Raw genomic sequence first — 23351 nt, forward strand, 5'->3', positions numbered from 1 at the left:
ATTGATTTTGTTAATAAACAAAAAAAAAACATGCGAAAGCTAAGTCTTCTTTGGTGTCAGAAGAACATCTGAGGCAAAACGAAAACAGGCCTGGCAATTTTTCGGCGATGAATTCAACCCAAAACGCCCTTGGGAGACTCTTAAGCGAAAAGCTGCAGAAACCTTTATGCTAACTGGTGGCAGAGCTTAGTGCTGAGTGACTGAATCATTATAAGTTAAGAAAACCAACTCATTCAAGTATTAAAAGAATTCTCGAAAGAAAAATGTCATTTTTGCAGCAAAAGTAAAAATTAATGAGAATAAAATAGAAGGTTAGCTATGCAAATATTGCAATGAGCAATTTCGAACGTTTTACGAGTATATGTATTAGGGTGGGTCAAAAAAATCGAAATTCTTTTTTTTGAATTGGTACTCCGAAAAATCGATTGCTAGACCCCTCTAGAATAAACACACCAAATATGAGCTCTTTATATTAATGGGAAGGTCCTCCGCTTTGCAATTTTCCATTTTTACATCAAGCTTCTACTAAAAAAAAATAATTTTTTTATTAATTGACTTTTTAGCAAATTTCTTTTAATATTCTTGTAGGAAATTGAACGCTCTACAAAAAAGGCCTTATACACTTTTTTCGTTTATCTAACCGTTGAATAGATATTTGAGGTGCAAATATCGAGAAAATCTTTAAAAATTCGTTTTTTGTTCTTAATTTTGTAACAAATTGAAAAATTATAATGATCAAACGCGCAAGACATATTCTTGTTGGAAATTGATTGCTCCACAAAAAAGGTCTTATTAACTTTTTTCATTAATCTAACCATTCTAAAGATATTCGAGGTCAAAGTTAAAAAAAAATATAAAAACATTTTATATTTTTAAAAAATTTCTAATTCACTGAAACTTTATTATTTTCAAATTAGCAAGATATATTCTTGTAGGGGCTTAAACGTTCTACAAAAAATTCCTTGGAATGAAATTGATTGCTTTAACCGTTTAGACGATATTCGTATCCAAACCAATGCTCACTGATTTCAATAGTTTTCTTATGACCCGTATGCATTGCGATTTGGATACGAATATCTACGAATATCTTCGAAACGGTTAAAGCAATCAATTTTATTCTAAGGAATTTTTTGTAGAACGTTTAACCCCCTACAAGAATATATCTTGCTAATTTGAAAATAATAAAGTTTCAATGAATTAGAAATTTTTTAAAAATATAAAATGTTTTTATATTTTTTTTTAACTTTGACCTCGAATATCTTTAGAATGGTTAGATTAATGAAAAAAGTTAATAAGACCTTTTTTGTGGAGCAATCAATTTCCAACAAGAATATGTCTTACGCGTTTGATCATTATAACTTTTCAATTTGTTACAAAATTTAGAACAAAAAACGAATTTTTAAAGATTTTCTCGATATTTGGACCTCAAATATCTATTCAACGGTTAGATAAACGAAAAAAGTGTATAAGGCCTTTTTTGTAGAGCGTTCAATTTCCTACAAGAATATGAAAAGAAATTTGCTAAAAAGTCAATTAATAAAAAAATTATTTTTTTTTAGTAGAAGCTTGATGTAAAAATGGAAAATTGCAAAGCGGAGGACCTTCCCATTAATATAAAGAGCTCATATTTGGTGTGTTTATTCTAGAGGGGTCTAGCAATCGATTTTTCGGAGTACCAAATCAAAAAAAAAATTTTCGATTTTTTTGACTCAACCTAATATGTATGTACAGCTGTGTTCAAAATAATAGTAGTGCCTGCATCAAAATAACATTTTTTATAATTACGGTGCTTCTACGGTTAAAAATTTAGTTTCTTTGATGTCAAAGTTTGTAACGGTCAATTACTAATAAATGTATTATAGTTTTAAAATGAAAAAGAAGGTTCCAAATAATTTTTCATTGACTCTTGGTTGTTCTTTCTAATTTGACCTGTTCAAAATAATAGTAGTTAAAGTTATTTTTGAAGAATTTAAAAGCGGTTTATAACATAGAATATTTATTTTTGGTTTAAAAGTAAGTACTCATATAATATGAACAATTTTTCAACAAAAAACGATTTGTTTCGGTTTTAATCTATTTAAAGTTCGAAGAGCAAAACACTGCAGTTCGGATAGCGGAAACTTTTACGAAAGCTGCTTGAAGAAGGGAAAACCTACTTGGAAATTCAAGGTTTTATGAGGATGCTCCCCTGCAATGGTAGCCAATGCAATAAACTCAACGAAAAACCCCAAACGCGCGGCAGAAAAAGAAAAAAAGACCGTCGTAGATGACAGGCGTATTGTCCAGATGAGCAAAGTTGAGCCTTCTGCATCGTCGTTGCAAATCCAGAAGGCTTTAAGCCTGGATTGCAGTGCAGTGAACATTCGGAGGCGACTGTTAGAGACTAATTTGTACGCTTGAAGTTCACGAAAAGTTCCGCTGTTAACAAAGAAATATGTTAAAATACTAAAATTTTCGACCCTCCATGTTTAACTTTTTCCGTCGTATACTTTGGAACATATTCCGTATTGGGTGGACGTCGGACGTATTCTGGAGATCCAGTACCACCAAAGAGGACAAATTTGCTCGCATCAGTAAACAATATGTTACGCTATTACTTCGCTGGCCAGTTTATGTAATCTTTTACAAACTGGATACGCTTTTTAACATGTTTCACAGAACTTTTCGTGGACTTCAAGCGTACAAATTAGTCTCTAACAGTCGCCTCCGAATGTTCACTGCACTGCAATCCAGGCTTAAAGCCTTCTGGATTTGAAACGACGATGCAGAAGGCTCAACTTTGCTCATCTGAACAGGTCAAATTAGAAAGAACAACCAAAAGTCAATGAAAAATTATTTGGAACCTTCTTTTTCATTTTGAAACTATGATACATTTATCAGTAATTGACCGTTACAAACTTTGACATCAAAGAAACTAAATTTTTAACCGTAGAAGCACCGTAATTATAAAAAATGTTTTTTTGATGCAGCCACTACTATTATTTTGAACACAACTGTATATATACTAGGGTGGGTCAAAAAAATCGAATTTTTTTTTTTTTGATTTGGTACTCCGAAAAATCGATTGCTAGACACCTCTAGAATATACACACCAAATATGAGCTCTTTATATTAATGGGAAGGTCCTCCGCTTTTAAATTTTCCAGTTTTGCATCAAGCTTCTACAAAAAAAATTATTTTTTTTATAAATCGACTTTTTTGCAAATTTCTTTGATTATTCTTGTAGGAAATTGAACGCTCTACTAAAAAGACTTCATACTCTTTTTTCGTTTATCTAACCGTTGAATAGATATAAGAGGTCCAAAAATGGAGAAAATCTTTAAAAATTCGTTTTTTGTTCTTAATTTTGTAACAAATTGAAAAATTATAATAATCAAACGCGCAAGACTTATTCTTGTAGGAAACAGATTGGTCCACAAAAAAGGTCTTAATAATTTTTTTCAATTATCTAACCATTCTAAAGATATTCGAGGTCAAAGTTAAAAAAAAAATATGAAAACATTTTTTACTTTTCAAAATTCCAAATCAATGCCCACCGATTTCAATAGTTTTCTTATGACAAGTATTCATTGCGATTTGAATACGATTATCTTCTAAACGGTTAAAGCAATTATTTTGCTGCCAAGGAACTTTTTATAGAACGTTTAAGCCTCTACAAAAAAACATCTTGCTAATTTGAAAATATTGAATTTTCAGTGAATTAGAAAATTTTGAAAAGTAAAAAATGTTTTCATATTTTTTTTTTAACTTTGACCTCGAATATCTTTAGAATGGTTAGATTATTGAAAAAAAAATTATTAAGACCTTTTTTGTGGACCAATCTGTTTCCTACAAGAATAAGTCTTACGCATTTGATTATTATAATTTTTCAATTTGTTACAAAATTAAGAACAAAAAACGAATTTTTAAAGATTTTCTCGATTTTTGGACCTCTAATATCTATTAAACGGTTAGATAAACGAAAAAAGAGTATGAAGTCTTTTTTGAAGAGCGTTCAATTTCCTACAAGAATAATCAAAGAAATTTGCAAAAAAAGTCGATTTATAAAAAAAAATAATTTTTTTTTGTAAAAGCTTGATGCAAAAATGGAAAATTTAAAAGCGGAGGACCTTCCCATTAATATAAAGAGCTCATATTTAGTGTGTATATTCTAGAGGTGTCTAGCAATCGATTTTTCGGAGTACCAAATCAAAAAAAAAAATCGATTTTTTTGACCCACCCTAATATATACAGCTGTGTTCAAAATAATAGTAGTGCCTGCAACAAAATAACATTTTTTATATTTACTGTGCTTTTACGGTTAAAAATTTTATTTCTTTGATGTCAAAGTTTGTAACGGTCAATTACTAATAAATGTATCGTAGGTTTAAAATGAAAAAGAAGGTGCTAAATAATTTTTCATTGACCTTTGGTTGTTCTTTCTAATTTGGCCTGTTCAAAATAATAGTAGTTAAAGTTATTTTTGAAGAATTTAAAAGCGGTTTATAGCTTAGAATATTTATTTTTGCTTTAAAAGTAAGTACTCATATAATTTGAACAATTTTTCAACAAAAAACGATTTGTTTCGGTTTTAACCTATTAAAAGTTCGAAGAGCAAAACACAGCAGTTCGGATAACGGAAACTTATACGAAAGCTGCTTGAAGAAGGGAAAACCTACTTGGAAATTCAAGGTTATATTAGGATGGTCCCCTACAATGGTAGTCAATGCAATAAACTCAACAAAAGACCCGAAACGCGCGGTAGAAAAAGAAAAAAGACCGTCGTAGATGACAGGCGTATTGTCCAGATTAGCTAAGTTGAGCCTTCTGCGTCGCCGTTTCAAATCCAGAAGGCCTTAAGCCTGGATTGCAGTGCAGTGAACATTCGGAGGCGACTGTTAGAGACTAATTTGTACGCTTGAAGTCCACGAAAAGTTTCGCGGAACATATTAAAAAGCGTATCCAGTTTGTAAAAGACCACATAAACTGGCCAACGAAGTAATGGCGTAACATATTGTTTACTGATGAGAGCAAATTTGTCCTCTTTGGTGGTACTGGATCTCCACAATACGTCCGACGTCCACCCAATTCGGAATATGTTCCAAAGTATACGACGAAAACAGTTAAACATGGAGGGTCAAAAATTTTAGTATTTTAACATATTTCTTTGTTAACAGCGGAACTTTTCGTGGACTTCAAGCGTACAAATTAGTCTCTAACAGTCGCCTCCGAATGTTCACTGCACTGCAATCCAGGCTTAAGGCCTTCTGGATTTGAAACGGCGACGCAGAAGGCTCAACTTTGATCATCTGGACAATACGCCTGTCATCTACGACGGTCTTTTTTCTTTTTCTACCGCGCGTTTCGGGTCTTTTGTTGAGTTTATTGCATTGACTATCATTGTAGGGGACCATCCTAATATAACCTTGAATTTCCAAGTAGGTTTTCCCTTCTTCAAGCAGCTTTCGTATAAGTTTCCGTTATCCGAACTGCAGTGTTTTGCTCTTCGAACTTTTAATAGGTTAAAACCGAAACAAATCGTTTTTTGTTGAAAAATTGTTCAAATTATATGAGTACTTACTTTTAAAGCAAAAATAAATATTCTAAGCTATAAACCGCTTTTAAATTCTTCAAAAATAACTTAACTACTATTATTTTGAACAGGCCAAATTAGAAAGAACAACCAAAGGTCAATGAAAAATTATTTAGCACCTTCTTTTTCATTTAAACCTACGATACATTTATTAGTAATTGACCGTTACAAACTTTGACATCAAAGAAATTAAATTTTTAACCGTAAAAGCACAGTAAATATAAAAAATGTTATTTTGTTGCAGGCACTACTATTATTTTGAACACAACTGTACATAATTCTCAACTACAAATTTCAGTTCTAAAGAAATGTTTACAAAAAGTACTTTGGCAGGTTTTTGGATAGGTCATATATCTAATGTCGAATTAAGGTTATTTTTCGGCAGAAGACCCTCATTTTAAGCCAAAAATAAAAACACAAAACGAGCGAAAATAAATATAGAATAAAACCAAACGTTTATGTCACTTGAGATCGATCTTGTCGGCTCGGTTTAATTGGTTGCTTACTATTAACATTTAAAATTGTCGCATTATATAAAAAAACTGAACTTATATTTAATTTTATTTATTTTAGTACCTTTAATGTCAAGGCTCTGTCCAAGTGATACGTATAAGGTATACAAAAGAGGTGCTAATGTCCGTATCGATACAACCCTTTTAGGTTTTGATAATTCAACCTGGCAGCGTGGGAATCGGTCATATATTTTCAAAGGCCTAAGTATGTATTCTAGAAATAATAATAATAATAATATGTTAACATAATCTAAGAGTTACAAATTATATAAAATTAAATTAGAAGAAACAGCAACCATGATAGAAATTGACCATGATACCCATGAAGTTCTCGTAGAGCAGTTAAATAGTGAAGTAGGTGATATTGCTGGCATACCACCACCAATAGGAGCAGTTCGTGCACGCCTTAATGCTCCTGTAATGACCAATAACATTGACATGGACAAAATAAGTTTCGAAAGAAATAAATCTGGCATTTGGGGTTGGCGTAGCGAAAAAACAGAAAATGTAAATGGTTACAACTGCAAAGTATATGGTGCAAGTAATGTTGAGTTTATTACAAAAACCCGAATGGATCATCTAAATGAGGATCAAATTAGAGTAAAATTAATTTTTTTTTTCGTAATTTGAATGTGTAAAAACCTATATTTTCATAGAGTAAAACTTCACGAACGCCTCTTCATAGCTTTCTTGGCATAGCAGAAGACGAATATGTTTCTAGTCCAGATTTAGCATGCTATCGAGATAGGGTGTGTATAAATGAATAGAAATAACAACTGAATTTTATGACAAAAATCTCTTCAGGTACCATCGCCACATACAGAAACGACCGTGGAAAATGGCGGAGACGAAGAAACAGCAAGTACCAGTTCGGGTAGTAATACCCCAAAACAAGCAATAACACCTGAAGAGTACTTTTCTGAAATTGATTTGAACGGCAGAGACATTGGTAGACCAAAGAAAATAAGTACCAAGGTATTCTAGTAAATAGGGCTTTATAGCATGGTGTGGGAAAAGTTTTTTTTTAATGATCTATTAATATTACAGATTCAAAGATTTAAAGCGAACCTGTGGCTAAGTGAAGAGTATCCGATTCGGTTGCAAGAACAAGTTTTACCTATTTTAGATTTAATGTCTACAATGGCTAGTCCACATGTGTCCAAATTGAAAGACTTTATAACTATGCAACTGCCATCTGGTTTTCCAGTGAAAATTGAAATTCCATTGTTTCACGTACTGAATGCATGTATAACATTTGGAAATGTGTTTGCATTGACATCTCCAATAGAGAATGTTCAAACAATAAATGAAGATGATCGATTAACGTGTATTGTCGATGATCGTTGCTTCGATATTCCAGTTCATTATACAAATAGAGGTGAGTACTTCAAATGATCTGTACTTTTGTTTTGTATATATTTGTTTATATTATAGATACGGATGTAAGACGTCAATTAACAATAGACGAAGATGATCTTTTACAATATGCTATTGAGCAAAGCTTAGTAGACAATTCAGAAAAAGAGACTGATAAAGTGGATATATGGGAAGCTCTTCGTGGTCAGAGTGGGTCATCAACTTCTTCGTTAATGCAAGATGAAGAAGCTCAGTTGCAAAGGTATTTGAAGAGTTGTAGTTTAATTTTCTTATTGCGATTCTTGTTCCTTGGAAAAAATATTCAATGCAGTTTTATTATTATTAATTACCTTCAAGATAAACAACCAATTTGATTACAGCTGTGTTATTATTAATTTATTTCCATTTATTTCTTAAAATGGCAAATAACGCTTTCGTAAACATGAAAATTGATTGAATATCAAAATTAGGTTAAGTAATTGACTACATGGTCAACTATTAATTAACTATCTATTTTATTTTTTAAGAGCACTACAGGCATTTTATAAGCCGATTAAGTCGGGCTCTTGATCAGTATGAAAATATATGAGACTGCGTACACTAGAACGAAAAAGTTCGCCGACTTCTTAATCATTATAAGGATTTACGAGCGCGTACACACTACACAGATTACAATGATCGGTAGGGACTTGAATCTAACCATTCTTTTCTATAGGATTTTTTTGTGCTGATTCCGAAGCTGAAGTCAAAATTTCACTGGCATTTCACGTTTTTGAAATACTTGAATATTAACATCAAATTACATCACTGTTAAATTTGTTTTATAAAACTCCTTATGCAATATCAAAAGGCCATATTTTATCATCTTAAATGTATTTAATTTTGTTTACAAGTTTTTTCTACAACTCAGTAGCTACTCAATCGAAACTAATACTAACAAAGTTTTAAGTTTAAAATTAAAAATGATTAACTACTGAGTTTTAGAAATATCATGGCTTCTGATATCTCAAAATGTAAGCGGTTGACATGTTTGGGTAACGAAAACTTTACGGACATATTATGGAAAAATATATAAGTCAAGTCACGTAACAAGTTTGTACATGGCTGGCGACATCCTGTCAAGGTATAGGGTTGCAACGCTTTAAAGTTCATATTTTGAGTTTTTTCGACAACGCCACCCTGCTTATATTCTAAGTGTTAGAGGTGTAAAAAAAATTATGTCAGAGTTAAGTTAAATTTAAAAATTTGAATATTCAGAATTTTTAGAAATTTGACATTTTAGAAACTGAGGTAAATTTAGAAAAATGTCAAAAAGCTATATTCTTAACAAAAAGTGGTAGAAAAATATCGATAGATATTGTTATATATATATAATTTTAAAAAAATTACAGATTTGTCTAATTCACAATTTCACAAAAATGATTAAATCTAGGCTTTTTGATAAACCATTAAAAAGTTATAAAATTCCAAACTCAAAAACACAACCTTTTCCATGTATGTAAATGTTAATCATATGAGAAATAGGAATTTGCGATGCGGCAGTACCTACTTAATATTAAGGGCTGTGACTTTTACATAATTTTTTTTGTCATTTCCAACAATATTTTCGATATATAACTATGAAAACTAAAAAAAAATATGTTTTTCAGAAAATAAAATTTCGAATTTGTCTATCGATTTAAAAAAAATACAATTCTTTATAGAAGCGTTCTCGTACATACCATTGGGACAACATACATAGGCATATTTATAAGAATATTAGTCTGGGAGAAAAGCACTGACATTTGAAAGGGTACCAAGTTCTGAGATTTGTATTAAATTTTTGATTGACTGGGAGGTCATTCCGTAATTATCAAAAAGATAATAACAAAAACGATAAAATCCTAAACGTGATCGTCTTTGATTTGCTCTCCGTAACTTAATCGCTATCGTCTCGTTTGTCGTCATGAAATTGCATACTTTAGGGTACTCATTGAAATAACTAATTGTGTTGAGTTGAGAAAAATAAAGTGGCGTCTGCCCAAAATAATTTTAAAATTTGCAGTTGGAATTAACCAAGACAACAAAAAAAATGTTTTATTTTGGAATATAAACTGAAAGTCTATTTTTTTAACTTCTCCTCCATCGTAATGTTATTTTTGATTAAAACCTTGAAATATTTTTTTGAACAAAACCAACATTTGCCCTATAGCAAGTAAAAATGTGAATATCGGTTATAGACTTTTTTATTGTAGACAGTTTTGTTCATGGTTATTTAAATAAACAGTTTCTATAAATTGATATTATTCACAATAACGATTCATTTTGTTCACAAATTTAATCAGGACGATACCTATTTAGCTATCGTCAAATAATCGTTATTTTCACATCGTTTGTGACTACATCGTTAGTGAACAAAACCAACATTTGCCCTATAGCAAGTAAAAATGTGAATATCGGTTATAGACTTTTTTATTGTAGACAGTTTTGTTATGGTTATTTAAATAAACAGTTTCTATAAATTGATATTATTCACAATAACGATTCATTTTGTTCACAAATTTAATCAGGACGATACCTATTTAGCTATCGTCAAATAATCGTTATTTTCACATCGTTTGTGACTACATCGTTAGTGATAATTATTGAAGTTACGAAAATCAAACCATGCATCGTCGAAAAAATATCGTGTTTCGATAAACGAGATAAAGAATCAGTGCAACGTTTTGAAGTTATGAAGAGCACCGAGTTTGAAAACGTGAGTAGGAAAAACACTTTTAAGTTTGGAACACAGCTATAAAACATTCATAGATGGAGTATAAAAATACGCATAACTTCGTCAATTTTGCTTAATATTTTGACACAACATTCTTGAGTTAAAATAAAAATACAAAATTAAATACCTTAAAAATTTCCAAATTTCTACCATGTTTGCCAAATAATTTAGGAAAAAAGAAAATGTTTTGATTGCAACATTTTCGAAATGAAACTTTTATATAAAAGCAAATATTGTTCTGATTATTATCTATATTTAATAAGTCTAATATAAAACTAATTTAATCAAGAATCGCAATGTTATAATTTATTTCAATATAATATGTATGTTATGTATGCATGCAAATTAAAGCATTTAACAAAGTCTCTTGTTTCTTTACCACCAACACAAACATCCATTTCCACTTAAAAAGTAAATTAAAAACCAATTTCCATTCTCCACGTGACCTACAACAACAACAGCTTAAAAACAATTACGCTTATATGAAAAATATATTCAAGTAGAAGCTTACGTAGTACATTACATAATTTTTTTTTTCTTATTCAAATCATTTATATGTATCGCTAAACCCCTTGTATTTAATATCCCGCATTTAACCTTTTCCTCCCACGCGCAAAAAAATTTAGAGTTCTTCAAGAATCTATTTACCAAGGTCGTGGTAATAGTTCGCCCGTTTTCGAAGACGATGGTAGATTTAACTACATGGATCCCGACTTAGCAATGGCCCTACGTCTTAGTCAACAAGATCAGCATCAATATGAACTTGAATTACAAAAGGAACAGGAAATGATTGAACAGGCGCTGAAACTAAGTCTTGCAGAGAAATAATTTTTTCAACGCCAATATAATAAAAAAAAAAAAAATAATATACCTACTAATGTTTTATGTTAAAATATATTATTATGAGTCTTTTCCTAGGTTACACACTACTATATTCATTTTCTTATCTACAAATGGCAAAAAGTGTCATCACTCAAAATCTTATATAAAAAAGCGTAAAACTGTTATATGCATTTGTATTTATATACATACATTTTTGTGATATTTTCTAACTTTGAGATAAAATTTAGAGAACGTTTATCTATTACAAAAAAAATAACATCATTTCGAGAACTATTATAATAAATACTATACAGACTTCAAATTTTTTTAGGGCACACATTATTTTTCCTCATTTATTTTTTGTTAATATATTATTGCAAAGAATACAACAAACAAATTAACCAAATACCATTCAAGTTGTATATTGTAGTAAATATAATGGGTTACACAAACCCCGTATCGATAAAAAAAACTCGTCGAAAACAATATAAAACTAATGCAAGATTAAAAGGATGTTTGTAATCAGAATAAAATATATAGATAACATTTATAAAATGCCAAGAAAATATACAAATTAAATAAAAATATTTTTGTTAATTCGCATTGTATCCGAAAAAAACCAAAAAAAAAAACATTTGAAAAATACATGTACATTTTAGTAAAATTTCCTCTTATTTTATTTTTTTGTAAAAAAACTTATGTTTTTGTCGTATGATTTATAGTACAGAAAAGTTAGATAAGTTAAGTTTTGCGGAACGAAATGCAGGAAGACTGTTTTTGTTTAAATTTGAATGAAGGGTTTTATAAAAGCAACAATTATTTTTATTTTAAAGCGGAGTGATTGAATATACACTTAGGAGCAAAAAAACGGAATCAAATTAATTACACTGTGATAGTTCGATTTTGCAACAGAGCGGAGACACATCGATTCTAGTTAAGTCAGTGGTGGCAACCGTTTTAAAAACTTGGCTCAGATTTTCGAGACATTTCGAAAATAAAATCTTAGGTCAGGACTATTAAAATACTGGTAATTTCGAATAATTAAGTTTTTTTAAGCAGTTTATATATTCCTGTATATAGCTATATGTTTAACACTATTCCAACCTAGATTGTTATTTTTCGGTCGCTTACAAAGCATTTTTTAAACAAATACTTCACTTTTTCAGGTTTTTTTTTCATTTTTTGACTTTCAAAGCCTTTAATATAGATGCAATTTGAGTTTAACATTGATTCGGTTTATTTTATATTATTGGCATATAGTTCCAATAATAAACTGCAAATTTCAAAAAGTTCAGTAGTGAAAATCAGCCTACTAAGCTACTGAAATGTATCAAAACTTGAACTTAAGATTAAGTTAAGATAGTTTTTGGATTTTTTTAAATAAATTAAACAGTTTTTGGAAGAACAAAAAACGTTCTTATATACTTACAGCTGTGTTCAAAATAATAGTAGTGCCTGCAACAAAATAACATTTTTTATATTTACGGTGCTTCTACGGTTAAAAATTTAATTTCTTTGATGTCAAAGTTTGTAACGGTCAATAACTAATAAATGTATCGTAGTTTTAAAATGAAAAAGAAGGTGCCAAATAATTTGTCATTGACCTTTGGTTGTTCTTTCTAATTTGACCTGTTCAAAATAATAGTAGTTAAAGTTATTTTTGAAGAATTTAAAAGCGATTTATAACTTAGAATATTTATTTTTGGTTTAAAAGTAAGTACTCATATAATTTGAACAATTTTTCAACCAAAAACGATTTGTTTCGGTTTTAATCTATTTAAAGTTCGAAGAGCAAAACACTGCAGTTCGGATAACGGAAACTTATGCGAAAGCTGCTTGAAGAAGGGAAAACCTACTTGGAAATTCAAGGTTATATTAGGATGCTCCCATACAATGGTAGCCAATGCAATAAACTAAACGAAAGACCCGAAACGCGCGGTAGAAAAAGAAGAAAGACCGTCGTAGACGACAGGCGTATTGTCCAGATGAGCAAAGTTGAGCCTTCTGCATCGTCGTTTCAAATCCAGAAGGCTTTAAGCCTGGATTGCAGTGCAGTGAACATTCGGAGGCGACTGTTAGAGACTAATTTGTACGCTTGAAGTCCACGAAAAGTTCCGCGAAACATGTTAAAAAGCGTATCCAGGATGTAAAAGACCACATAAACTGACCAGCGAAATAATGGCGTAACATATTGTTTACTGATGAGAGCAAATTTGTTATCTTTGATGGTACTGGATCTCCACAATACGTCCGACGTCCACCCAATACGGAATATGTTCCAAAGTATACGACGAAAACAATTACACATGGAGGGTCGAAAATTTTAGTATTTTAACATATTTCTTTGTTAACAGCGGAACTTTTCGTGGACTTCAGGCGTACAAATTAGTCTCTAACAGTCGCCTCCGAATGTTCACTGCACTGCAATCCAGGCTTAAAGCCTTCTGGATTTGAAACGACGATGCAGAAGTCTCAACTTTGCTCATCTGACATCAAAGAAATTAAATTTTTAACCGTAGAAGCACCGTAAATATAAAAAATGTTATTTTGTTGCAGGCACTACTATTATTTTGAACACAACTGTACATCATGCCGGGATAAAAGCAGTCAAAATAACGTTTTTTGCCTTTTATAACTGTAATATTAAAAAAAGGAAGCCAAATAAATATTTATGGCTTCGGATTCGAGTTCAGCACCCTTTTCATTTTCAGAAAAGTATATTTTGGTTCTTGTGGCAAAAAAAAAGTTTAATTTTGCTTACCAGTGTTATTTAATACATTTCCGTAGCTTAATAGACTGATTTTCACTAGTGAACTTTTTCATGTTTGCAGTATTTTATTCATTTTTGGAAGTATATGCTATATAAATAATATAAAATATCCCGAATCAATGTTAAACTCAAATTGCATCCATATTAAAGGCTTTGAAAGTCAAAAAATAAAAAAAAAAACATGAAAAAATTGAAGTTTTTGTTTAAAAAATGCTCTGTAAGCGACCGAAACATAACAATCTAGGTTAGAATAGTGTTAAACATATAGCTATATACAGGAATAGCTTCTCTCTAAACTAAAAACTGCTTAAAAAAACTTAGCTATTCGAAATTATCAGTATTTTAATAGTCCCGACCTAAGATTTTATTTTCGAAATATCTCGAAAACCTGAGCCAAGTTTTTAAAATGGTTGCCACCACTGAATTCAGCACACTCGAATTAACTAGAATGTGTCTCCGCTCTGTTGCAAAAAAAAAGTTCTAAAAACTATCACTGTGTTATTTATATCAAAAACAAAAATTGCAATGGATAAAATTATGTTTCTTCAAGTCTCATGGTCTCATTTAAAAACCTTGAATTTTTTACTTTGAGTTGTTGGTAAAAACATAAAAATGCATACGACAGTATCATCGCTATCTGTCAATAAATTGTACTTCAATTTTATTTAAATGTTAAATTTTCTTGATACTCTCTGCTTCAATTTCAGTCTTTTTTTCCTTACATACTTCATTTATGTTGATTGGATCTATATAAAGTGCACGGGTTTTTAAGTTCCTAGCATTGATTTAAAGCTTTTCAATGGTACAATTAACATTCATGTATGTTAATTAAATCCTGACCAATTATCGTTTTTACAGAACGAAAAGTTTGATTCCATTTTTTTGCTCCTAAGTGTAATTCATTTGAACTTTTTAATTGGTTTTATAAAAACTAATAGTCCAAGAGGCGACCATCGGATTACTTAGCTCATCCCCTCAATTGCTCTACTACTTCTTAAACAATAGAGCTGCTCTAGGAAAATATAATGCACCAGAATTGCCTATCGGATTTTAGACCGGAGGGGTCTAAGCCGGACACTTCAGGTGCCGAAGGCTTGGCAGCCCTATTTATAGGTTCGCGTTTCTCATGCCTAAAATGGGTCGAACATCTTGGCAGCCCCGTTATATGTAAATTTTCCATCAATTACAATATTTATTCCCGATAGATTTGTCTCATATTTTTTGCACTTAAGCACGTCGTTGTTGGACATTTTCATACAAATAAAATAGATTTTGTAAAAAAAAATTGTATTGCAATAAAAAAAGTTCATTTTCAAGTGTCAGTGAATAATGTCGTCGATAGAATTATTTCTTGAAGAGAGCGAAAATGATGAAGAAATTCGATTTTAGCTTAGTTGATTTCTGTTTACCTAATTAAACATACTTACATTTTTTTTGGAATGACAATCAGCATGTTAAAAAACCAAGGCTAATTCAATTCGTTAAATACTAACGTGAATAATACTTAAATTCAATCCTAAGTGGGCTTGAGGTCTTGTTTATAAATTGTTTATTTTGACCTAAAATGTGGTCATAAATCAAATTTCTCAATTTTGCACCCCAGGATTGAACTTATGTCCCATAAGAGGTAGATTTTTAGTGAAATCTCTCTATAAATTGGTCAACCTAATTCGCGACACCATCAGTTGCAACTTGCAACACTAGTTTTTCTGCGATTTTTATAAAAAAAAGTGAATTTTTTAAGTACTTTTTTTTTTACTTAGGCCGTCTGTGAATTGCGTTAAATTGCTAAATCCGTGTTAAATTTTTGAAACTATTGAGGTTAATAAAAAAAATTGTTTAAAATTTGTTCTGCCTTTTTTCTGCCATGATACTCCTTTTTAATAGATAGATAGATTTAATAGATTTCGGCGGATTAGCTGCGGGTCAACTTCGGTTCAAGCATGAATGTGGCTATCACTACATATATGAACCTTGAACCAGTTGTAAACTTCAGCCTTTCTACCGATTTCAAAAGATAAAAGTTGCTGATCCACGGATTAAATATTTGTACAACTGGCCCCTAATGGGTCTTTTTTGTGTCTCCTTTTCTCTGATTGTGATTTTTGGCGGAAAACTTGAATGCTACGTAAATAAAAAATGTCAATTAAGTTATTTACATGCTATTTTTCTGAAATTAATTTCATTTATATTTTTTAATTAATTACTTTACCTGAATGTAAACACATGTATTCTTATGCCTTCTGATTTTTGATGTGTATATGTAGATGCTTATTTTTCCCACTAGTGTCGCATTTTGACTTTTCCAGTTGTCAATAACAAACTTTTTTTACTTTGTAAAAAGCTAAGGACGACTTCGTGTTCAACTCTCTTCTACAGAATAACAAAAAAAAATGTAAAATTCAAAAATATTCAAATTTAAGTCATTTTTATTCATAATAGTTTTTGTTTTCTTGTGTTCCCTTGTATTTTTTAAACGCCGTCTTTAAATTTGTGAAAAAACATCTTTATAATTTATAATCTCAAAGAAATCCGTCTTATCAATATTTTCTTCAAAACAGCTTTGACAATTGACACACTATTTTTGTTGAGATTATTCCTTAGAATAATTTTTATGCGTCTCTGAAAGAAGCAGATAGTTTTATCATTAGGTGTGTTTTTTTGTTTATCTATATAGATTTTGTGCAAAAAAACGACATCGGGATTTTTGAATTCCATGCAAACATTTGGCAACACTGTACATATATTTTGGCAGCTGTCTGTCAAAAATGTTGCTTTTGTTTTTTTTTTTTTATTTTAACTCCGAAGTGGGAAGGCCATTACATCCATGTTGGATGCAAAGAAAAATATTCATATCGCCATGGCATCCATTTTGGATTCAAAAAAAATTTTTTTTTCACAAAAACCAAAAATTATCTGTATATTCTTAGCTACATTTTAAGACCATAACCATTAACATTAGTTGCGTCGTTCTTGTATTATAAGCGTTTGAAGGTAGCCATATTGAATTTTTTTTCGATTTTTTAAAAATCAAATGTGGAAACTTTTTTATTTTTTTTTTTAATTTTTCGAAAAAACTTTGGTAATTTTATATACATATCTGTTGAACAATCTTATCAGGATCCATTTAAGACTTTTATCTGAAAAGTGCATTGCGTATATCTCGAGATATTAACATTTCAATGGAACCATGTCAAACAAATTTTTGATTATTTTTTTCTATGAGAGTTTTTTTCAAACCTCGTTTTCTCCGCTTTTTTTTTTTGTTAATATTTTCAGATATTTTTGTATGAACACAACAATAAACCTACCTTGGCAATACTGTTTTTTATCGAGAGAAAGTAAAATCTGGATAATTATCTGGATTTTTCAAAAATCTATACAGATAAAGTTTTTGTTGTTTTTAACACGTAAATTGTTTTGATTTCAAAAATCTCGATGTCGTTTTTTTGCACAAAATCTATATAGATAAACAAAAAAACACACCTATTGAATAATTACAAATAGAAGTGACACCGCAGATTACTCATGCGACCAGATGGCACCGGAAGATAGATGAACTGCATGTTTGCGCCTCAACTATCATGTATTTTCGAGTTGAGTCTTAACCTATAATTTTATTAAACCTTCATAAAGAAACTAATAATTATTATTATACATTTCAAAGAACTTATATTGATATAAGTTTTCGTATATTGAAAAGTCATATTAGTCTAGAGAACAAGGACGATGCCTTTTACTCCTACTGGCCTAGGTTCGAATACCGGTCAAAATTGAAATTGTTTTTTTTTGTGGAGATTTTTTTTGACAAATTTAATTAATTTTTATTCTAGTAATGTAAAAAAAAAAATAATCTCAATTTCCCGTCAGATTCGAACCTAGGCAGGTAAACTTACCAGACATTCACCTTATCCTCTAGGCTATCTCCACTTTTTGGAATGGGTAAACTTTTATCAATATGAATAAGCGGTTTAGTATTTGATTTTGGGTTGCTGGATTTGCTTTTGGATTGTTGGCTTTGCTTTTGGATTGTTGGATTTGCTTTTTTAATTCAACGCACGATACTAGAGCCGAGAATTTTACAGCGGAAGTTTCCCTGGGTGTGCACTTCTATTTGTAATTATTCAATGGTTTTATTCCTCTAATAAATGTTTTATTCCTAGAAATAAGCTATATCTAACTGTTGAAAAACTGTTTTTTTCTCTATCTGGGGAATAAGTACTAAATGACTGTTTAACTGACTATTGAAAAATTGGCCCTAAATTAATATGCTTTTTTTGCATTTTGGTACCAATAACCTCCTAATTACCTACTCTAGATACGATAAAAACTATATTACTATTCTGAAATATGTGCGTCAGGGTTAAAACCTTGCTCCGATCGGAGCAAATTTGCTCCACTTTTGAGGGAAAAAAATAATCTACTCCAACGCTCCGATTTTTCAGGATTTACTCCACTTTTTCCACAAAGAAAACTTGTTTCCTGAACTAACTTTGCTAACCATATTGGAATGTTTAAAATCGAAATTGTATTTATTTTAGAATTGCAAACACATTTTTGAACCACCACTTGCATTAATGAGGCTAATAAAACAATATAATTTGGTCCAAGGTGAATTTATCACAAAATAGTTCTTTTTCATGAATTGAATTGACTTTAATTTAAGACTAAAGCCAGAACTATAATTGGCGGATGGAGTCGGATGCTAATGTCAATTGTTGTTGTATTTCCATTAGTTTCCATCCGACGAGTGCGCTCGCAACCGCACTCGTCGGATGGAAACTTATGGAAATACAACAACAATTGACATTAGCATCCGACTCCATCCGCCAATTATAGTTCTGGCTTAATAATTATTTTTTATTAAAAAAAAGTTCCTAGATAATATTTTCTAAACTGGTTGTAAACTTTTGAAAAGCTTAATGTCATCAGCATAAATAAGATCAGACGAATTTTTAATGATCAAAACCAAGTCATTTTTAAATAAAATAAATAAAATTGGACTTGAATGGCTGCCCTGAGGGACGCCTGAATTGACAACAAATTGGTTCGAACATATATTACGAAATACTACGCACAAAAACCGATAAACCACGCACACCACTAATTTTTAAACAATTATTTACCATTTTCCGCGATGAAACACGAAGAAAATTTGTTATTTTTCAATTTATAATATTTTTAAATGACATTTTATAAATTAAAATAAAAACAAATTTCCTGTTTACTGCGATTGAAATATAAAAATTAAAGGCCGACCTGACAGATTGGTGCCCATTTTTGACAAACAAATTTTGACAACGTTCGGAATATATTACCTTATTATGTGTACTGTGGATTAATACTAACTAGCCGACCAAGCTCTAAAAATTGGAGTGCCAATTTCATTTATTTTTTTTTGTATTTGCAACAATTTTGAACAAAATTAGACCAAAATAGTTTCTTTATTTTTTATAGTATATTTGTTGTTGCTTCCACTTTTTGAAGATAAAATACACAGAAATTATTATACTCCCTTCAAGCAAGACAACGGAGTTCAGAAAAGACACTCCGACCGAGAAAAACGGGGTTGCACTCACACACTTGCAACTTTTTGTGTATGAACACAAAGTCGAAGGGGAAATCGTGGTGAAAAAACCAATACACATAAAATCGGCTCCGCGGTGCAAAAAAGTCCGATCTCAGTCCGAATCCGCTTCGCCTCAAGCGGAGCTGAGTCCGACTTCGGCTCAGAAACGGGTCCGAAGGCGGCTCAAATTAGTATGGAAATTATAATCACCGTGGAGCCGATTTTATATGTATTGTTTTTTTCACCACGATTTCTCCTTCGACTTTGTGTTCATACACAAAAAGTTGTAAGTGTGTGAGTGCAACACCGTTTTTCTCGGTCGGAGGTCGGACTGTCTTTTCTGAACTCCGTTTTCTTGCTTGAAGGGGTATTTTAAACCTGATTTAGATATAAACAAATATTATTATCATTTTACATTTTACAATCCTAACATTGATACTGTATCATATAAATATAATACAGTAAAATTGATTAGTAAAATAATTGTTTTTTCCGAGGGCTTTTTTGTTATTTTTTTTTCTTATGGAAACTACCCTTCAAGCAAGAAAACGGAGCTCAGCAAAGACACTCCGACCTAAGAACGCGAAAAACGGGGTTGCACTCACACACTTGCAACTTTTTGTGTATGAACACAAAGTCGAAGGAGAAATCGTGGTGAATAAACCAATGCATATAAAATCGGCTCCACGGTGATTATAATTTCCATACTAATTTGAGCCACCGTCGGACCCGTTTTGTATTCGAAGTCCGACTCAGCTCCGCCTGAGGCGGAGCGGATTCGGACCGAGGTCGGACCTAAGAATAAGAAGTACAGGAATGGGTGTTTGAAGAAGCCAGTGCGGCATTTTTTTCATTTTTACAAAGTAGCTTTAGTTAGACAAACACATGTGCATTGAACCAGGGACGGAGTGCAGTAAGCTGGTTGTTCTCAAGGCGCAATGTTTTATCTACTTGAAACTTTATATTTTTTATGAAACACGTTATTTATGGTTTTTTTTTTAAATAAAAAATATAGGCATTTAAGCATTAACTACATTGGCTTAAAAGTGGGGGCGACTTTCCATTTAGGGCGCAGTGGGTAAGTAAAAAGAACTTCAAAAATTTTTTTTTTTCTTCGCGGTCGTCATTTGCATGCATTTTGTATGAAAAAATGAACTTTAAAAAATTAAATAAAAATATAAATACACGTTTCCTAACTTTAAAATTGTTATTTTTATTACTTTTAGTCATTACCCAACTAGCACAATAGCTTCTATAAATTGAGATCTCACAGGTACTATTTTTTATACAGCTTGTATTGAGCTTGATTCAGAATTTAATTGCTTATAGAAGTTCGAACTTGTTTAACAACTTCTAATCTTCTTCTTCCTTTTTCTCGGCGCTGTTATGATCTCGATGTCGAGGGGATCATAACCTTCCCACGTTACTGCTTCACACTAGTGATCCGCCTGTGGGGTTCGCCGGGTTGACCTCAGAAATCGGCGGCAAGCCTCCCGGTTTTGTATTGTTCCGTTTCTAAGCCCAACTGAATGCTGGTGTTTTTGCATTTGCTTGTACCAGGAGTTTTTAGGCCTACCTTTCTTTTTATTTCGTGTTGGAACGTGTTGTTTAACAACTTCTTATAAGTTGTTTAAATACTGTTAAAGAAACTTAAACGAAAAAAGTTTGTTTTCGGAAAAGCCTGCTTAGTGAGTTTATAGGAGCTTTCTGCTTTTCAGCATAAGGTCTATTAGCTCGCTCAGTGAGCTATCTACTTTAAGGTTCTTCAGTGCATTTGTGATTGCTATGTTGCTGACGTTGTTGAACGCGCCTTCAATATCAAGAAATGCAACTAAGGTGAACTCTTTATGATGGAGGGAATATTCAATAGTGCGCACTACAGTATGTAGTGCTGTTTCAACCGATTTCCCTTTACAATAAGCGTGTTGTGCTGTAGATATAAGATTGGGATCTATGACATTACGCAAGTGGATATCAATCATTCGTTCTAAGGTTTTAAGAAGGAATGATGATAGGCTGATAGGTCGGAGGTCTTTCGGATTGACATGAGAGAATTTGCCTGCTTTGGGTATGAATACAACTTTAACTTCTCTCCATAGGGCAGGGATGTGTTTCAATTTTACACATCCATTCAGAATTATCTCTAAGATGGGAATTAGAATATCTGATGCCATTTGAAGTTCGGCTGGTATTATACCATCCGGTCCAGCGGATTTGTATGGTTTGAAGGCGTTGATGGCCCACTTTAGCTTCTCTCTTGTAATCAGACCAAGATTGTTTTTTGAATTTGTGTCTGGCCCTGATGGGTCGACTCTGTTTATAATGTTTGAGCTACTTGGAAAATGAGTATCTAGTAGCAAATAGAGTGATTCTTCACAGGAGTTGGTCCAGGCCCCGTTATTTGTTTTCAAGGCACTGGGCATTAAAGGGTTTGTTGAGAGAATTTTTCTTAATCTAGAGGCTTCTGAAGAGTCTTCTATTTTTTCACAGAAATTTCTCCAAGAAGATGTTTTACATTTTCTTAGCTGTTTTTTGTAGACTTTCAGGGATTCTTTGTATAGGTCCCAGTCTGAAACATCTCTAGTGGATTTGGCGAGATTGAAGAGTTTTCTACAAGCTTTTCTGTGCGGTTCTAGCCCTGAGTTCCACCAGTGTGGCTTCTGCTTTCCTCTTACTTGTATGAGTGGGCAGGAGTTATTCATTGATAGGTTGAGGGCAGAAGTGAGATCATTGACTTTGTTGTCGAGATCGATTGTATTTGAGGGATAACTTAGAAGTTCAGGTTTAAGTAAGCTTGTCAGAGTTTCCCTGTATTTTTGCCAGTTAGTTTTGCGATAGTTTCGGAATGCTAACTGTTTAGTAGTCACATCGTTAAGACTAAATTGGATGTATCTATGATCAGAGAACGAGTGTTCTTCAGATACTTTCCAATTTAAGATCCTTTGATGAATCGAATCGGAGACAAGAGTAATGTCTAGTACTTCTTGTCGGTTTCTGGTAACGAATGTTGGTTCATTGCCAGTATTACTTACTATCAGGTTAGTACTCAAAATAAAATCAAAAAGTGACTCACCTCTATCATTTATGTCGGTACTTCCCCAGACCGTGTGATGGGCGTTTGCATCGCAACCAATTATGAGGCAGATCTTTTGTCTTTCAGCATCGGCTACAAGTCTCCGTAGTTTTTCGCCAGGGAGAGGGCCGAGTTGGTCATGGCCGAGATATGCCGACGCAATCCAGAATGTTCCTTGGTCAGTTTGCAGTCTGACCGCGGTTACATCTCGATCGCTGTAATTAGGGAGTAAATATACATTAGTATTACTTCTTGCTAATATGCATGATCTGGGGTCACCTTTGTCCGATGCATATAGCAAGTTGTACCCAGGAGTCCTGAGTCCCTAAACCATGGACTTGCAGATCCATGGTTCCTGGACCAGCACCACGTCTTCCCCATTCTTGTGGATTCGGAGAAGAAGGGAGGCCGAAGCCTGCTTGGAGTGGTGAAGGTTAATCTGAACTAACTGGAGCATGAATGCTACTGTTAGTCAGATCAGCCCCCCCCACCGTAAGGTCGAGGTCTTCGGATTCTGACTCAGAAGATGAACGTAGGAGTTCATCTTCACTGAGTAGAATCCTGTTGAGATATTCCTCTGTTTCCATCTCAACATCGGAACTATCTGGTATTGGAGCCATTATGGCTGGCGTTTTAGAGCCCGAGGGGACCTCCTCCTTGGTGCCATCCCGCGTCCTCAACAACTGCAGGCTCACCCGGGTTCTCCATCATGAGAGTCCAGTAGGAGATCTGCAGTTTGTTTGAGACCATCGTCCAACGGTCAAAAGAGATCATGCCATCGACATTACTTCTATCGATAACTGCGAGGATAGACTTGTCCTTAAGAACGTCACTAAAGGACAGGTCTTTCCTAGTGTGAGTGCTGGAATTATGCACTTTTTGTCTTTTAGATTCCGAGACGGAATCCTCAACAGACCTTTGT

The 23351-nt window shown here is 32.3% G+C and overlaps 2 protein-coding genes and 1 long non-coding RNA gene across 4 annotated transcripts in view; 1 reads left to right on the forward strand and 2 right to left on the reverse strand.

Annotated features, from left to right (window-relative positions):
• The window catches only part of LOC129906319 (ankyrin repeat domain-containing protein 13D), a 43338-nt gene extending 31811 nt beyond the window's left edge, over nucleotides 1-11527 (forward strand). Inside the window, exons 4-10 of one of the 2 annotated variants that reach the window (XM_055982032.1) lie at nucleotides 6146-6289; nucleotides 6368-6684; nucleotides 6741-6833; nucleotides 6889-7059; nucleotides 7132-7462; nucleotides 7519-7702; nucleotides 10822-11527. In XM_055982032.1, the coding sequence (XP_055838007.1) occupies nucleotides 6146-6289; nucleotides 6368-6684; nucleotides 6741-6833; nucleotides 6889-7059; nucleotides 7132-7462; nucleotides 7519-7702; nucleotides 10822-11023 (1442 nt within the window). In that variant the 3' untranslated portion in view covers nucleotides 11024-11527. The remainder of the gene's footprint in view (nucleotides 1-6145; nucleotides 6290-6367; nucleotides 6685-6740; nucleotides 6834-6888; nucleotides 7060-7131; nucleotides 7463-7518; nucleotides 7703-10821) is intronic. The other variant, XM_055982033.1, reaches the window with a different exon arrangement.
• A 2376-nt stretch (nucleotides 11528-13903) lies between these two features.
• On the reverse strand, nucleotides 13904-18414 carry LOC129906329 (uncharacterized). Its single transcript, XR_008770771.1, has 4 exons — nucleotides 17684-18414; nucleotides 17333-17396; nucleotides 16000-16409; nucleotides 13904-15911 (listed from the first exon to the last, which is right to left on the reverse strand). It is a non-coding gene; the product is annotated as an uncharacterized LOC129906329 (long non-coding RNA).
• A 1368-nt stretch (nucleotides 18415-19782) lies between these two features.
• Nucleotides 19783-23049, reverse strand: LOC129909360 (uncharacterized). Its single transcript, XM_055986448.1, has 4 exons — nucleotides 22949-23049; nucleotides 22430-22644; nucleotides 22032-22387; nucleotides 19783-19794 (listed from the first exon to the last, which is right to left on the reverse strand). Exons 1-4 carry the CDS (start codon nucleotides 23047-23049, stop codon nucleotides 19783-19785), a joined length of 684 nt encoding a protein of 227 aa, XP_055842423.1.
• Between the last annotated feature and the right edge of the window lie 302 nt (nucleotides 23050-23351).

The sequence above is a fragment of the Episyrphus balteatus genome, chromosome 1 (assembly GCF_945859705.1).
Source record: "Episyrphus balteatus chromosome 1, idEpiBalt1.1, whole genome shotgun sequence".
In the NCBI taxonomy this organism is placed as follows: domain Eukaryota; kingdom Metazoa; phylum Arthropoda; class Insecta; order Diptera; family Syrphidae; genus Episyrphus; species Episyrphus balteatus.

Coding starts and splice junctions, on each gene's coding strand:
- LOC129909360 (XM_055986448.1), bottom strand. CDS start 23,049: ATGGCTCCAATACCAGATAGTTCCGATGTTGAGATGGAAACAGAGGAA. Junction 22,645..22,948: donor CTCCTACGTTCATCTTCTGA/GTCAGAATCCGA, acceptor CCCTAATTACAG/CGATCGAGATGTAACCGCGG. Junction 22,388..22,429: donor TACCGACATAAATGATAGAG/GTGAGTCACTTT, acceptor CTAACCTGATAG/TAAGTAATACTGGCAATGAA.